The sequence below is a fragment of the Diceros bicornis genome, chromosome 1 (genome assembly GCF_020826845.1).
Source record: "Diceros bicornis minor isolate mBicDic1 chromosome 1, mDicBic1.mat.cur, whole genome shotgun sequence".
NCBI lineage: Eukaryota > Metazoa > Chordata > Mammalia > Perissodactyla > Rhinocerotidae > Diceros > Diceros bicornis.
The window spans coordinates 63,255,825-63,273,803 of NC_080740.1; the positions used below are offsets into that span (position 1 = coordinate 63,255,825).

The 17,979-nt window shown below is 41.6% G+C and overlaps 1 protein-coding gene across 5 annotated transcripts in view; it reads right to left on the reverse strand.

Annotated features, from left to right (window-relative positions):
* Positions 1 to 17,302, reverse strand: part of PRELID2 (PRELI domain containing 2) — a 68,364-nt gene extending 51,062 nt beyond the window's left edge. For 2 of the 5 annotated variants that reach the window (XM_058543175.1, XM_058543166.1), the window contains exons 1-4: positions 17,211 to 17,302; positions 5,079 to 5,136; positions 2,614 to 2,687; positions 905 to 1,065 (exon numbers count right to left, since the gene is read on the reverse strand). In XM_058543175.1, the coding sequence (XP_058399158.1) occupies positions 905 to 1,065; positions 2,614 to 2,687; positions 5,079 to 5,136; positions 17,211 to 17,285 (368 nt within the window). In that variant the 5' untranslated portion in view covers positions 17,286 to 17,302. Of the gene's footprint in view, positions 1 to 904; positions 1,066 to 2,613; positions 2,688 to 4,863; positions 4,944 to 5,078; positions 5,137 to 9,328; positions 9,388 to 17,024; positions 17,160 to 17,210 lie in introns of those variants that run through there. The other 3 variants (XM_058543187.1, XM_058543196.1, XM_058543205.1) reach the window with 3 other exon arrangements.
* Between the last annotated feature and the right edge of the window lie 677 nt (positions 17,303 to 17,979).

Consider the following 17,979-nt stretch of genomic DNA (forward strand, 5'->3'; position numbering starts at 1 on the left):
AGGTCCAACTTCATTCTTTTGTATTTAGATATCCAGTTGTGCCAGCACCATTTGTTGAAAAGAATATTCTTTCCCCATTTAACTGTCTTGGCATGTAGCTTTTTAAAATCTACCTTAAATGTTCTATAGCTTGATCGTGACAGTGCTTACATAACTGTATATGTGTTTGTCAAAATTCATAGACCTATACACTAAGAAGAAAAAATTTTATTGTATGTAAATATCTCAATAAACCTGACAATTAAAAATTCTCCTTTAGAGAAACATTCACATATAGCATATATAAGGATCATATGCTTCACAAATATTGCAGTACTGTTTGTAATAAAGAGAAACTAGAAACCATCTGCATGTCTCTCAAAAAGAAAAAAGCTAAATAGAAGGTAGTATAATCATAGGATTGAATACTATGCAACAGTTGAAAAGAATAAGTTAGATTTTACATATATCAAATTGATAAAGTTTAGAAACATTCTATTAAGCAAAAAAATAAGTGCACAATGATGTACACAGAATGAAAGCAAGCATGTAAAAAAGATATACAAAATCATACTATACAGTCTCTGTGAGTACACACATAAATACCTAAAGGTATCTCTTAAAGATCTTGAAGAATACTTAGCACACTGCTAACACTCATTGCCTCTGGAGAGGGCAAAAATGAACCCGGATGGATAGGAAGATCAGAAAAGAGTTGAGCTCTGTCATTTTTCCCCCAAAGGGAAATCTATTCATTAATTAGTTGTGATTAAAAATTAATAATTGGTAATTTATTTGAGCTGTAAACAGAGATTATAAGTATGGAATCATAGCTTTTTAATATATGTGCTCATTTGTGCATCCCTGCACCCAACCTACACACACACACACACACACACACACACACACTCAGAGGTGATCTTACCAATTTGGATTTTCCGTACTTTCCCGGAAGACAGACTCCTCCTTCATAGATGCATACTGTGTCCATGTAAGGCAGTGACTCCGCATAGCCATGTTTCTTTCCTGAGGATTGAGCCACGATTCCTCTTCTAACTGGATACTAGGTACCTTTAAAATGCTCACCTGTCCAACAGAGGGAAGATGACTTTCTCAATTTAGGAAGAGCAGGCTATGTAAGGACTCTGTGCAGAGTTGCTTTTAGTCTTGGATAATTAAGAGGACAAGCGATCCTCATATACAGATGATGGCTTACCAAGGCTGTAAGTCCTTGAGACTCAAACATACTATGACCTTACTAAATGCTGGTGAGGCCCAGCCTCATGCAAATGGCCCAGAATTTACACAGGCTGTACAGTCCCTGGCCTGATTTCCCTAACTGCTAAACACTAAGCAAATTATCAGCCTCCTTCGTGACTCCTCTAGGGCTGGTTACGGCCTTCTTAAATTGATGGATTCTAATTGGGCCCACTTACGGGCTCACATGCAACACAATATCAGATAAAACAGTTTCTTCATTTTAAACTCTTTCAATATCTAGAAATGCATGCTTTCCTAGGTAGAGGAGACATGGAAAACTACAAAGGCAGAATTGTACAAGTCAGAGGTGTCCTTAAATTATTTAAGAATTGAGATACAAGACAAAGTTGAATGCCTTTTTAAATAATAGATTCAAAGCGTGTATATAGGGCAAAGGCAGGGTACACACTCTGTGGAAAAAGCCAGTAATAATTTGCTGCATACACTGCAACATATTTTACCATCTGGAAAATAAAAGAAAGTTCATTTTCATTGTCATATCAGCTTTCTTTCCACTAAAGAATGTGACAGAGTCTTAATCCATGATAAGGAAGTAATAGAAGCCGCCATTTTTTTTTAACATACAGCATAGTAATATAATTTGCAAGCAATCAGCAGGAGCCCAGCTGGGTTCTACATCACACACAGAATCACTTCCGGGTTGAAACAACCATCTGAGACATTTTAAAAAGTGCGTATCAAGTTGCTCTCTCATTTCCTAACAATTCTAAAAGGACTCTTATCAATAACTCCTCTATGGTTCAAGCAATGTGATTAAAAATTTCCACTTACCTTTTCCAACAATCACCAGAGTGCTTAAGGATTTCAAAGAGAGAAAAAAATTTGCTATCATGAAGATTTCATCATCAATGCCATTACTTTACAGAAACATACACAAAAAGACTTATAGAGAACACTGAGCACATTATACTCCCTGAAATAACTGTTCTCTCTGACAGTGAAATAGAAACTGAATCTTTTGTCTTCCTTACTAAAGATTGGACTAGATATTTACCATCTGCCCACTTCTGATCATTCCTATCTAAGAGTCATATCTAACCATGGACAGATTATAAAAGATGGTCACTTCACACAAAATGTCCAGGTATCTTTAAAATAATTGTAAACCATCTCTATGTCCACTAAGAGCCCTCCACAAAAGAGAGAGAGACAGAAACAGACAGAAAAAAACTATCTCTGGTTGCACTGCCAAAACTGAGGTTGGATATGAGAGGGCTTTCTTGTGAGGGGCTATGAGGTAGAAGAACTGGGAAAGTTCTATCACTCCTTTATATCAGAAAATGCTCTTTCCGTGACTATTTGAAAATTACCCAATGTTACACCAAATCTGATTAAATTTTGAAATGAATTTACCTTCCTTAAAATTTCTGGAATCACATTCTGACAGATTGCAATCCTCTTTCTATAGATGATCCCTGTTGACACATCTAGAAACAGAAAATTTTTAGACTCAAAAAAAAATTTAAGGAAATGTATTCTTGACTTAATGTCAATAAAACTTTAAATGTCAATCTCAACTTTCTATTGGTAGAATTCCTAGAGAAAATGTTTAACTCAAAACTCAGTGTCCTGGACCATTTTTCTGGGCCAAATCACTCCAAATAAATTTATCTGTGATCAAAGAATAAGGGTAAAACAGCTAGTCACACTGCACTTTTCTAAAGTCAAGGGTAAAAGAATCGCAAATTGTTCACCGCTCTGGACCATCAATGTCAACACTCCAATGACAACGGCCAATGAGCCTCCTGCTCAACTCCAACAGAGAAAGTTTTAACAAAAAGATGGAGAATCTGATTCTGCCACCTTCTGCACCAAACACGTTTTCAAGCACAGATTTCAAGCTACAAAATTTAAACCTATAATTAATTATATTAGGCATACTCTTCTCTCATTGGGGAACAGACTCCCTGTGACTGGAACTATTCTGTTTTGGAACGAAGTTTCCAGAATAGCACCAGGGATGTAAAAAACACACGATAAACATGAATTAAGAAAAAGGGAGACCGAGTCAGAGAAAAAGATAAACTTTGAAGCATTGTCTTTTGCTCTGTGAATTACTGTGACTCAGTTACGCTCCTACAGGGTTTCTCAAAGCTCTGGCTATGGTAGCCCTGAACCTGGGTGCAAACACCCTGGCTGCCCAGAAGCTGCTGACAGGGTGAGCAACTGGTTCACCTCCTCTGCCCATTGGCATCCTTTGGTCATCTCATCCAATGTTTGCAGCATAGAGACAATGGACGAGCACTCCTGGAGGCAAAGGTGCCCCTGTCAATGGTAGAAATTGTAATCAGCATTCCTATACCACTTTAGAATATATACATTGTTCTCTCATTTGATCTTCACAACAACCTAAAAAGAGGATTGTTATTATTTTCTCATTTACAGATGAAGGAACTGAGCCTCCAAGAAGTTAGGTCATGCAGGTAGTAACGAAATCAGGACTTGAAATCAGATTTCTCTGATGCCAAATAACAAGTTTCTCCCATCCTGAGTGCAGGTACATGCAAAAATGTTTTTTAAAATATAGAGTTATGGAAGTGCAGAAAATACCCTCACAAGCAAAAGACAGTTTTGTGTTCACTAAGCACAGAGAAGGCCTCAGAGTCACATAAAGAACAGTAGTATCTCATAAGTTCTCTCAGAAGGCTCAAGAGCATGTTAGACCTGGGCCTGGGTGTCCCCAAAGGTTTATACATTGATTATGTGCACCATTATAGCTTCCTGCATTGCCCAGTTCTCGAGTTCAAACACTGAGAGTGAAAATGCTCCCGCTGGAGATGTGAATGACAGAGAACAGTGAAGACTCCTACAGTCTAGTCCAGGGGTTGGTAAACATTTTCTGTAAAGGGCCAGATGGTAAATATTTTAGGTTTTGTGGGCTGTACAGTGTCTGTCGCAACAACTCAACACTACTGTTGTTGCAAAGAAGCAGCCATAGATAATATGTAAACAAATGGGCATGGCTATGTGCTAATAAAACTTTACTTACAACAACGGGCAGCACAAGTATAGTTTGTCAACCCCTGCTCTAGTCAATGCTGAACCACATTGCCAAGTACAGTTATGATTCCATAACCTAATCACTTTATGGTCAACATCTCATATACATGCTATTCATCACATCAATTTTGCCATCTATAAAATGATATAGGGATATAGCCATGTGACCTTGGGCAAGTTATTTAACTTCTCTGTACCTTGGTCTCTTCATTCATTAGATAAGAGTAATAATAATACCTACCTATATATTGTTCTGAAGATTAAATGAGAGTTAGTAAGAATAAGAGTGCCCGGCACATATTAAGTGCTCAAAAATGTTAGCTGTTACAATTGTCATCAATTATTAACTGGGAAAGTAACAAGAGCATATTAGGCAAGACTTCTGCTGTAAATGCCGGGTGTCCTTTTCCATCAGTCACCTCAAATACAGAAATATAATATAGCTGTTTAAAACATAACAGGCCACACACACAAAAACACACATATCTTTACAAAAATCAGTATTACTTGAGGCCAGCCTGGTGGCGTAGCAGTTAAGTTCCCGCATTCTGCTTCAGTGGCCTGGGGTTTGCCAGTTCGGATCCTGGGCACGGACCTACTCACCACTCATCGAGCCATGCTGAGGCAGCGTCCCATACAGAAGAGCTACAACTCTACAACTATGATATACATATGTACTGGGGCTTTGGGGAGGAAAAAAAGAAAAAAGAGGAAGATTGGCAACAGATGTTAGTGCAGTGCCAATCTTCCTCAAAAAAAAGACAAGTCAGTATCACTTAATGATCATTACTAACTTGAGGTATATTCAGAAAACTTACCTCTTGTTTCCTCCACAATTTTTACAGCGATGACATTTTTATCCATGGGGTGGGGATACTAAATGAAAACACATAAAGAAGAATTACCATTCATCCTTGACCAAAGTGAATTATTTCATAGTAACCACAGTTATTTGCAGGAATAGTAAAATACTTTCCAAGTAACCTCTAAGGCCAGTTTTCAATCAAGGGTCTTAATTTTACTGCTTTGGCCTAGGTAAGTGAGATGCTATCACCAGCTGGATCTGTATGAAATCTAGGGGAAGCCTTCCGTAGATTCGACCTAGCTCTAGATGGAGAGGGGGATGTCAAGTCAAGCTAATAGATAAATAATACTATTAATATTGAACCAGCCTCACATAAATCACAAGTGTTCTTTGTCCAGGCACCCTGCTAACTGGTTTACTTGCACGATCTTGTTTAAATCTCCCAACAGCCTCTCTGTTGTGACTGGGTCATGTGGTATCATTATCCCATCTTTCAGAAATGGAAACTGAATGAAGATGCAAGAGCTTAGGGTCACCCAGCTAGTTAGTGGTAGGGCCAGGAAGTTAAACCAGGCCTAATACAGAGTGAATTCCTTCACTACTGTCCTGTACCATGCCTGGTGGCTGGGTTAGCATCACAGTAGAACCATAGACATAGTCTATGCCAGGTGCTCAAGAAATAGTTTATTTATTGATTAAATTCCCTTGAAAGACAATTTGGATGGAATACAGCTGATAATAGCCACCATTTTTGTCCGAGGCAGTTTACATACGTTATTTCAGTTTAATTCTCAAAACTATTCCATGAGGTATATCCTGTTTTTTCCCTTTTATGTGTGAGAAATAAGGCTCAGACAAACTAAGTAATTTGCTCAAAATCACCCAGCTAATGAGCATCAGTACTGTAATTTACCCACAGGTACTTTCTGTTGCCTTCAAAGCCTGCCCACTAACCTACCCTCGAATCACCTCTGAGTTACTCAAACCCAACCCTTTCCATTGCTCAGTTGCAAAAAGGGAGACTTAGGGAGGGGAAGTGACCTCCTCAAAGCCATAGGACAGGTGGCTGCTGACACAGGCCTGCTAAGCACCCCTGGGGCTCTTTTCCCAGAGGTTTACTGCTTCTTCATGTGACCAAATCTGAAAAGAAAACTACAGGGAAGTCTTATCCGAGACATCATAAGGCACTGAGGGGGAGGCGAGAACAGGCTGAGGGGCAGGAGAAGAGGCGGGCCCTCCACTTGGCAAACTTGAGCTTTAGGTCTTCGGAACCCCAGGAAATGGTATACAAAACTCAGTGAGTATGGGTCTCCTCAACCCTGCAGCATGTTACATGCGTGCCTGTACGCATGCGTGTGTATAAGAGGATGACTGACTGACTGACTGATTGATTTTCAAGGAAAAGGACCCATCACTTTCACACATTCTTAAAGATATCTGTGGCCCAAAAAACACTGGATCAGAACATAGGCTCTATGAGAGCAGGAATACTGTCTATTTCAGTCACTCCTGTATCTCCACCACCTAGCACAGTGTCTGGCACACAGTAGGCACTCAATAAATATTTGCTTGAATGAATGAATGATTTGGAAGATAAACTTCACTGACCTCAGGGATCATTTGGAAAATAAACCTTACTTCATTTGGGGACCAATCTGTGAAGTGAGCAAGGGGCTCTGTCCTCAGCAGCCTCAACAGCTCATCACGCCCCACGCTGTCAACTTTCATTCACACTTCCACCCTGGCAACTGCAATCTGGAGAACTAATCAAAAACACGGCTTTTTAAATATTCCTTCATTCATTCATTCTTGCTCCCGAAAGAAATGCTCAAAATTAGTGACTGCTTTCTTGTTTTAGCCCTCGGTATTTCTTAAAGATAATGTCCATTACAGAAGGTCAGGTTTAGCTCTTCTGTTCCTCAGCAAGGAGCCTCACTTACACAGCACCCTTGAAGCAAGGGAGATATTTGAGACTCTAACAGATCCCCTGAATTGTGTGTGTATGTGAATTGTGTAAGAATTAGAACTTTTACATTAAGGTAAAATGAGAGTATGAGAGGATTTCCTCTTAATACAGTTCTAGTTTGCTCATTTCATATTCATCAATACATCCTGACTGAATATTATAAATACACTGTAAGTTGTCGGAAGATTACTGAATTAAATTACAAAAGAGGTTGGAGATGTAATCACCAGAGAAGCACAGTGATAAAAGTTTTCAAGTTCTGATTACTTCCCTAAGTTATCAGTGAAATTCCTAAAGATTATAAACTCAGAAACTTCATACTTTTATGTAATTTTAATATTTGCTCATTAAGTCAAAGGGTATCAATTTAAATAATAGTGAGAACTCTCTATTCTTCATTTAACAATTTTCTGAGTACCTATCAGGCCGGACACTGTTCCAGGCACTGAGGATACAGTAACGAAACAAACAAAACTGCAGCCTCTTAGACAGTTTACATGTTAGTTGGGGAAACAAACAAACAATAACTATATCAGGAGAGGGGCTGGCCCGGTGGCACAGAGGTTAAGTTTGCGCGCTCCGCTTCGGCGGCCCTGGGTTCACAGGTTTGGATCCCGGGTGCACACCAACGCACCACTTGTCAAGCCATGCTGTGGCAGCGTCCCATATAAAGTAGAGGAAGATGGGCATGGATGTTAGCCCAGGGCCAATCTTCCTTAGCAAAAAAAGAGGAGGATTGGCATCGGATGTTAGCTCAGGGCTGATCTTCCTCACCAAAAATATATATATATATATCAGGAGAAAGTAAATCAGACTAAGGGATAGTAGGGGGACAGGAAATTGTGAAGAGGGGCCACTGTAAACTACTTAAGGGTCACCCATTAGACAAGGCTTGTAAATAACAAATGGAAAATGGAAGTTTTATTAGCCAAACACAAGAGATCCTGAACTATTCACTCCAGTAAAATCGTTTGCAAGATTCAAGTCATTTTCTTACTACTTTTGGAGTTGAATCGATATGGCGTTGTTTCCATACGAGAATGAGAAAAGAAATTAGATGTTTATTTATAATAGCTAAACACCATGACGTGAAAGGCATATATTTTAACTTTTTTAAAATTAAACATTTATTGGGCTGAGGCTCCCCCTATCTGGCATTATTTGAAATGATCTGACGCCATCTTGTGGTAACTTTAATATTCATGATTTAATTCATGAAACTTAATCTGAAGTCAGATAAGGGATTGAGAGAGAGAAGGCTGCTCAGTGTCCCCACCAGGAATGCCAATTGAGAAGACAGGAAGCAGGCAGACAGGTTTTTCCGGACACCTTTTCAAACACGATGTGACAGTGGAATGGATCAAGCTAGGTCAGGACGAAGCCCATCAAAGACTTATTGAGCATCTACCGTGCCTGAGCAGGGTGCTGTATTAGAGGTCGCCATATGTATCATCTCATTTAGTCCTCCCCAAAACAAGTAAATATATTAACAAGTATCAAGATTCGGAGTCTTTGTGTTAAAAACATAATGGCATACAGCCTGCACACGAGCAGGGGTCATGCTGAGATTTTCCAGTCCCCACTCCACACTAGCAACTCGCAAGGAAGCAAAGTGGTTTGATGACCCAGATGTCTGCCAAAAACTCCTGCTGTCCTTGGAGCTGTTCAGTGGACCACAAACAGCAGTGGCATAAGAATTACCACACGGAGCTGTGTACATGTGCCATGCATCCCATACCTTCTGGGTGATGTAAGGGATTTTTCAAGGTATTTTTGACTTCATTTTGAACTTACCTATGATTTTTACTTTCTTCACAGAATGTATAAACTAACTCCTTTCCCTTTCCCCAAGATATAAATCTATTGCAAATATCACTGTATATATGATATGTATGTAACAGTCTAACGAGGGTAAAATGTAGACTCGCCTACATTGTCATATACCCTGCTGTCATTTATTTCTACATATTAAACGGTTAAGAGGTCAAAAATTTCAAAATACTGGGAAAAAAACAAAAACAAAATAAACATTAAAACACATATAGCTATGAAAGTGAGAGGCCAAGAAGTTGAGTCCATCTAATTACAGGAATAACATTCAATACATTTGTGGGAGGAGCTTCATGAAGATATGGCATTTACCTTTCTTATTTATGGGGGTAAAAATATATAAGCTTTCATAAAGCCTACTCTTAACAGAGTAAGGAGTTATTAAAATATCAACTTTCCAATGCCTGCCTTTTATAACACCCTCCCCCCAAAAGAAGTCAATGACCTCCAAAGGAGTCATCATTTACCAACTTCCAAATGGCATTATCCAAGAGCCCAAGGAAGCAGTTGAGCTGACAGATTTGTATTCGTCCTGCAAAGAAGGCCAAGAGGATCTAAGATAAGTCCGGTATATTAACACACCTGTTTTATAAACATGAAGGGAATCATGGCTACCCAGGCTGCTTCCAAACACGTGCAAGCAAAGGGGTGGGGCTGCCGAAAAGTGATTTGACGTTTAGCTACACAAAGAAATCACCGTGAGCTGTGCCAAATTCCCTTTAGGAACCACTTACAATTATCGATCTTAGAAGAAAAGCAAAGTTGATTTTACACCAAGATCGAATGAGTCATTGATTAATCAAAATTTCAATGATCAAAGACTGATCATATTTAAGTCAACAGATTTTTTGTGTGTGTGTGAGAAGATCAGCCCTGTGCTAACATCTGCCAATCCTCCTCTTTTTTTTTCTGAGGAAGACTGGCCCTGGGCTAACATCCTTGCCCATCTTCCTCCACTTTATATGGGACGCCGCCACAGCATGGCTTGCCAAGCAGTGCGTCGATGCACGCCCGGGATCAGAACCAGCGAACCCCGAGCCGCCGCACCAGAGCGCGCACACTTAACCGCTTGCACCACCGGGCCGGGCCCTCAACAGATATTTTGAATGGCTGTTCGTTGGTCTTTCAAGCCAGCAGGACGATGGAGAAAGGACAAAGGACAAGGAGCAAAGACGTGAGGACCCTGATGGTGCCATCTGTGAGGCCAGGGCGGTGGACCACCACATGATCCTCAAAGGCCCTTCTGGCTGGGACAAGTTATGATTCTAAACAAAGGTCAACCAACGTACATCACCCTCATTCATTCAAAAATGTTCTAATGATCGGCAATGACATAATGAAGTTTTTTGAAAGGAATAGTTTACAATTGTGAAGAAAGGAAGATCCTCTTATCTCAACATTAAGTGCATACCTAAACCCAATGTATTTAAAGATACAATAAAAGTCTACAAAACAACTGACCAGTATTCTTCAAAAGTGCCATGGTCCAGAAAGACAAAGAAAGACTAAGGAACCGTCCCACATTGGAGGAGACTAAGACACAACAACTAAATGCAATGTGGAATCCTACACTGGATCCTAAACTGGAGAAACAATATTAGTAGACAATTGTCAAAATCTGAATGAGGTCTATAGATTAGTTAACACTGTCTCAATGTTAATTCCCTGGTTTTAAAAATTATACATGGATTTGAGGAAGCTGGGTCAAGGGTGTATTGGAATTCTTCGTCTGTTTTTGCACCGTTTTATAAGTCAAATTATTTCTGAATGAAAAAGTAAGAAATAAAAAACAAAATTAAAATAAAGACAGAGTGCTGAGAACAGAATGAGTTTTAGAATCCAAGAGACCTCAGTTTAAAGCCCATCTGTGGGAGTCTTGGGCAAATTACTTTAATCTCAGTCTGCCTCAGTTTCATCTGTAAAATCAGAAAAAACACTACCTCAAAGAGTTGTTATAGGAATGAAAGGAAATAATTTTATGTAAAGTATAACACCTGGCACCGTGCAGATACTCAGTTACAGTAGCTAGTTTTGCTACTAAAGAATGAATCAACAATTTTGAAAACTAAGTTTCAAGACTTCAGTCTTTCTCTTGCAATTTACTGTGGTGTGGTATTAAGTACACTGCTAGTATCCATCTGTGATCCAAATATATTTAAGTGATGATTAAAAAATTATTAGAGGCCAGCCCCATGGCCTAGTGGTTAAGTTCGGTGCTCCGCTTCGGCTGCCTGGGTTCGGGTCCCGGGCAAGGACCTACACCACTCATCGGCAGCCATGCTATGGTGGCAACCCACATCAAAGTAGAGGAAGACTGGCAACAGATGTTAGCTCAGGGTGAATCTTCCTCAGCAAAAAAAAAAATTATTAGAAGATATTTCTTATTTTCCTAGACTAGTAAAACCTCACAAGCTCATGCTTTACCAATTCAGAATTTGCACGAAATACAAGGACTCCCTGACACATTCCTGTCCACTAGCATTAGGGAAAGCACCTCATCGCAGAAAAGTCCTAGAGAGAATATTTACTTTTTAAAAAAAAAGGCAACAAATTCTTTCTAAGTACTCCAAAAGCTCTCATAGATTTATAAGTAAAATACGAACTTTGCCCCACACTATATGTCTGTGATATGCCCCTGAGAAAGCACTTAATCACAAAAATTAATATATTTCCCTCTGTCCCCCTTGACAGTGAGCTCCTCGAGGCCAGGGCCATGTTTATCTTCTCATCTCCCACAGACAAAATGATACACAGACTTATTATGAATGTCTACTGGTAGACACAAAATGAATGTTTAACTATTAGTACCTAGTTAGTTAAAAATCTCCTATCTTTCATGCACTAATTATGCCACAACTTCCACTAGATAAGTTATCAAGTACACTTTAATATTATTTAAATGACATTTAAAAAATAAATCGTAATTCAAATGTGAACCTTCATTCATGCTCACTCTCCCCTTTACTACTCTAAGTTAGTAAAGAGTTCTGCAGACTACTTCTCTCAGTTGTTTATTTTCAGGTTCATGGAATAAATGTAATAAACTATTATTACTGTTAGTATTACCATCATGATTTTAAACAAGTACTTTAAAAGTACTTACTATATGCTGACATCAAGCTATGTATACTGAATGCAATGATGTGCATTATCCAATTTAATTCTCCCCAACAACTCCACAAAATAGTTATTATTATTCTTATTTTGCAGATGAGGAAACTGAGGCATAGAAAAATGAACTGACTTGCCCAAACTCACACAGCGCTCCATCCCCCCGGTCTGATGTCAGAGCCCACGCTCTTCACGTCTGCCCCATTCTCCTTCATGTCATGCCTAATCTTCTTCTAGTAGAATTGAGGATAGGAAGATAAAAGTGAAGAAAGACTATTAAAGTGTTAGCAAAAAGATAAATAACCATTATGTTAAACTAGGCCTATCGTTTGTCAAATCATTTATTCTGGAAATGCCGGTTCACCCCAAATATTTCAGGACCTCCACAAGGAGAGATGCTCCACACATGTAAGTGTCAGATTTGCAAGGGAGAAAAGATAGGATCAGAAATGGAAACATTATTAATTACCCAATCAACTTTCTACTCTAAATGGAAATAGCCATTCATAAATCCCCTTTATGAGTTTAAGGGTAAATGCTCAAACCATTTTGTTCAGCACATCAGGCCCCTAGCTAGAATAAATAAAACCCAAGGCCACTGCGTTGAAGCAAAGAAATTATTTTAATCTGTCCATTTTATTACAGTATCCAAGATAAGGACATGTTACTGAACCCCACAGACTTCAGTCTGAAATTACATAGGGCTAAACCACAGAAGGTTGTATTTTATTCATTCATTTAACAAGGATTTGTCGAGAACCTACTATGTTCAAGGATCTCTTTGGGTCCTTGGGATATACCAGGAACAAATAACAAAATCTTTGCCCATGAAGCTTACACTCTACTCACAATGACTCTTTTGCCTATAGCATAAAAAGAAAATTAACTTGAACAACTCTATGGTAGGAAAAACTATAACTTCTCTGGCCTCATTTGAGAATAAATAAGAAAATCTAGTTAACACAACGGCTCTCTGGGTCCTTTTTAATGACTTTAGATTTCAGATAGATGAAATTTAATAAGTCTTTGAATCCAGCTCCTGAAAGGTAAGCTCACTAAACAGACCCCTGTGAGCTTCCAGAGAGCTTCTAGACAGCTACATTCATCCATGCACCTTTGCGCTCTCTTTGTAAAGGGTTTTAAGTAAAAGGAAGGAAACAGTTTTAAGTGATGAGAGGTAGAAAGCTAAGAGTCACGCAAAGAAAGAAATCAAAATACACTGCCAAGTGCATTGACACTAAAGTTCATGGAAAGTACATTTTAGCATCTGAATAAACCATTTTGGGCTTCATGGCATTCCTCCATGAAGAGTTCATTGAGAAACACTACATTCCATGAACAAAGAGTATTGTGTTTGTTTTCAAGGTGCCACTTAGCTTTGAAAGCATGTAGCTAATATCTTGCCTGTGGTATCCAACAGGCAGGTGTAAGAAGCGCAAACATTCCTCAGGTTTTAAAAATAGCAGTATATTATAACTTGGAAGACAAGTCTAACATACTAAAAGCCATAGATCAGTAGATTCTATTTAAAATAGAACTTCCTCAGTGCTGAAGTGGCTTCAAACATACCATTGTGCAAAATCAGATTAAATGTTTCCCAGAGATCTTCATGATTGTCCCTTCTGCCAAGTGCTTTCCTTTGAAAAAAATACATACAGACTAAAAGAAAAATAAAAGTGTATTTTGCCGAAAAGATCATTCTTACTACCTTAGGCTTATAAAAAGCTTATACTTGTCAAACTTACACATTTGATCCTTACAACAATCCCTGGAGACAGGTGGGGTACGGAGCATTACCATTTCACAGATGAGAAATTAAGACAGTAGGGTTGTCTTATACAGTTGTACATGCTGCTCACTGCACAAAGACTCCCAGTCAAGCAGGCCAGTGGGCACGAGGCTACATCCACCTAGAGAAAGGAGTACCTTTCTCTCATTTGCATAAATAGCCCCATTTACTTTCCACTAGCCCTATTTACCATGAGCTCATGGAGTAGGCCCCCAGATGATGTCTCTCTCTAATTGCACAAGGGCACAGCACAGGCTGGTGAAAACTGTTTCCCAAGGCCCCCCGAAGACTACTTTTAATGGGGAAAGCACAATGATTGGAATCCAGGTCTACTGACTCCCAGGTCATGACTTTGAATAACTTTGGTGAAAATTCTCACAGCAAATGGATCTATTGACTTCTTAGAAATAGTCACATAGCCCTTCCCAGGGATCTCTGAAGGACTGCTTTGTGAGTGGAAAGAATGGAAGCGTAGTGTTGTCCATGGTGTTAACAGTCCCACCACTAGGCCTTGACTCTGCAAATGGTCACCTACACTTTCTCCAGCCCTACCTTCCAAAATATCCTCCTCAGTCCTTATTCACTATGTGTCAGGCACTTTACTAAGTTTTGTTTTTTTTTTTTGAGGAAGATCAGCCCTGAGCTAACACCCATGCTAATCCTCCTCTTTTTGCTGAGGAAGACCGGCTCTGAGCTAACATCTATTGCCAATCCTCCTCCTTTTTTTTTCCCCCCCAAAGCCCCAGTAGATAGTTGTATGTCATAGCTGCACATCCTTCTAGTTGCTGCATGTGGGACGCAGCCTCAGCAGAGCCAGACAAGTGGTGTGTCGGTGCGCACCCGGGATCCGAACCCGGGCCGCCAGTAGCAGAATGCGTGCACTTAACCGCTAAGCCACGGGGCCGGCCCATTTACTAAGTATTTTATAAGAATTATACCAGATCCCAACTGAATGCAGCTACATAAGTGACCTCAGCTATAATACACGGTACATAAAAACCACTCAGCCCACCCACAGAATTGTGAGAATTAAAAGTCTATCACTGGTTTAAGCCACTAAGCTTTGGGGTGATTTGTTACATGGCAGTAGACAACTGAAACACGGTTATGTTCTCACCCTACCACACATCAAAGCTATACCCTTGTATCAGGCACAATGGGTCCACAATGATGACAAAAAGGATCTGAGATTGGATAAAGAGCACAGTGAAGGTGATTCTGAAACATTGTATTCCCTCCATAATCATCTGAGTGCCTATTATGTGCAAAGCAGCACAGCCTGGTGATTGGGGTGTGGGCTTTGGATTTAGATGTTTTGAAATCCTGGCTCTCCACCTGTTAGCTCTTGGCACTTGGAAAAGTTGCTTAACCATCTCTGATTCTCAGTTTCTTCAGGCTGTGAAATGGAAGTCAATCATAACTACTTCCTGAGGCTGCCGGGAGGAGTAAACATGATATATGGAAAGCACTTCCTGGGAGACTCCTATTCACGCTTCAGCCATCATTTCACAAATGCCACTTCTTCAGGGATGCCTTTCCTAATGACCACAGCAAGCCTCCCTGCTGTTCTCAGTCACAGCACCGTGAACTTTCCCTGTGTAAGTACACATGATCAATCGGAATTACGTGTTCATTTGTTGATCATTTATCAATGTCGGTCTCACCCACTAGAGACCATCAGCTCCATGGGAAGAGGGCCTCTGTTGTGCCCTTCAATGTTTTTCTGGTACCTAGCACAGAGCTTGGCACACAGAAGAAAAGTTATCTATAAAGACCTATTGAATGCAAGAAAAGTATTTAGCCCAGAAGCTGCCACATGCCAAGTACTCTCTGAATGAGAGCCTGGCACTGTGCTACACGCTTCTGCAGGACTGAGTCCCGCCCTGAAGAAGCTTCGAGTCTAATGAGGGAAAAAGACACATGCAGAAATAACTCTCCAACACTGTAGAAGACAGTCAGTGAGGCCTGGACACACCGCCCCTCGAGTTCGGAGAAGCCAGAGATCGCCTCTCTATGAGGACAACCCAGAAAGGCTTTCTAAAAGACCAGTGGCATTAGAGCATCCACATTCCCAAGTGCCATACCTAACAAAAAATGGAGTGTTGGCTGGTCCTTTTCTGGGCCCAGAAGCATGGCCTAAGGCAAAGTCTACACCAGATCCATAACTCATTCTTTCATTGATTTATTCCTTCATCATTCATCAGATTTATCTTGAGCATGTAGTGGGTGCCAGGCACTATTCTAGATACTGGAGATCATTGAAAAGTTCAGCAAGCCAACATTCCCCCCAAAATAGGCCTCCATGGCAACACCATGTTAACCAAAGTCCTACTCACTCCTTTGTGACCTGGGCCCCCAAATGCATCACCTCCTCTAATGGAGGTCAGGTCTTATCACCTAAGTAAGTACCTTCCTTCCCCAACATCTGCCTCAGTTTGGCTTCTGGGTTGCATACGAAGTGCATTGCTCAGTGGCTCCTGCCTAAGGCAAATGACAATTCTTGCAAATCTTGCTTAAGAATGTGAAAGCTGAAGGGGAACCTAAAAGACCTTCTGATACAATACTCTTATCTTAGACATGCAGAAACTGAGGCCTCAAGAGAAGATGACCTTGGAGCAAGATCATCAGTGAACTAATAGCAGAGCCAGACTAGAGTCCGAGGGTCCCACCTCCCAGGCCTGGGTGCTTTCGATTTTCCAAAGAAATTTCCCCTTCTCCTACTACCACGAGCCACAGTCCTAGGAGGAGCCTTTGAGATAAAGAGGGTCCCTGAATACTGAGGCCAGGGTGCACAGCTGTAGTAGTACAAACCACAGTTTAGAGCGCTAAGCATTGGTCACTGTGATAAGCACTTTACAGGAATTATCTCATTTGAATCCTCACAATAACCCTTTGAGTTGGTACTGTTATTTTCCCCATTTCACAGATTACAAAACTAAGGCACAGAGAGGGTAAGCAGTCTGCCCAAAGGCCCACAGCTGTTTAATTAAAGAGACAGTGGTGAGGCGGTGCAACGATAATGCCAAGTAACCTAGGATGATGGCTTCAACGCCTCCCACTAGCTTTTAAGGGGTCAATGACGTACTAGAACGATTACCAAGTCATCTGCAACCTCAACAGGGCTCCAGAACTTGGGTTCCCCGCGACCCTCCCCCAAAACCCTCTCCCTTCAGGTGGGTCGGGATGTGAACGCGATGCCTCGCATGGAGCCTTCTCCTTCATCGTGGAGGGGAGCCTTGGAGGAAATCCACTTCCACCCTCACCCCGCACATCCCTGGGGCGAAACCCGCAGCTGGAGGGAGAGCTGGTCGGTGAGGACTTCCGCGTGGGCAGAGGAGAGGAGAGCGGAGGAGAGGAGGGAAGAGGAGAGGAGAGAGCTGCAGACGGCCGGGCCGGCGGAGGCAGCGCGGAGGACGCGAGCCCCGGCCGGGCCAGGGCGGGGCGGGTACCTTTCGGAGGTAGCTGGCGACCACCTGCTCGAAGGGGTACTTGTACACCTGGTGCACGTCCACCGTGACCCCCATGCCCGCGCGCCCGCCGCGCCGCCCCAGCTCTGCCCCGGGCCGCAGGCGTCCACACCCAGGCGGCCAAAGAGGCCCGGGGTTTTTTCTCCTCCTTTTTCAAACTTCCGAAACTTTATTGGCCGCTTGGAGAACAGACAGTCGGCCACGCCCCCGCCCCCTTCCGCCGACGTCCTGTGTGGGCGGCGGGGCGCGGGAGCGGGGGAGGCGCGCCCCGGCAGGGATGCCCCTGCCCTGGGTCCTGCGCGCCCTGGCCCGGGCCGTCTGCGGCCCCGGCTCGTGTGGAGACCCCAATGTCTGTGGCCGAGAGCCGCCACGCCACGCCCTGGAGACTTGGACCTGGGGACTTGTGCTTTTCTGTCTTCATCTCGCCTGCAGCCACGGAGTGAGCCTTTAAGCCGCTCTTGGCAGCGCTAAGACAAGTAATAATAAATATGTAAACTACCCGCCCTCTAACTCTAGGAGTTGTAATATAAGCTTCTTCCGTGTTGCTGAGTCTGGTGTGACAAAGGCCAAAACCACATACTCACACGACCAGGCAGCTGCCTCTGAGGCTGGGTCTCAAGTACAGTAAAAGTTGCCCCTGACAAGAGATTCTCACATTGAGGTATATGGGGTAACTCTTCAGGTTCAAAACTGATTTGGCTTGAACTAAAATGCCTGACTTATGGCCTATCAAACATACGTTGTACTTCTA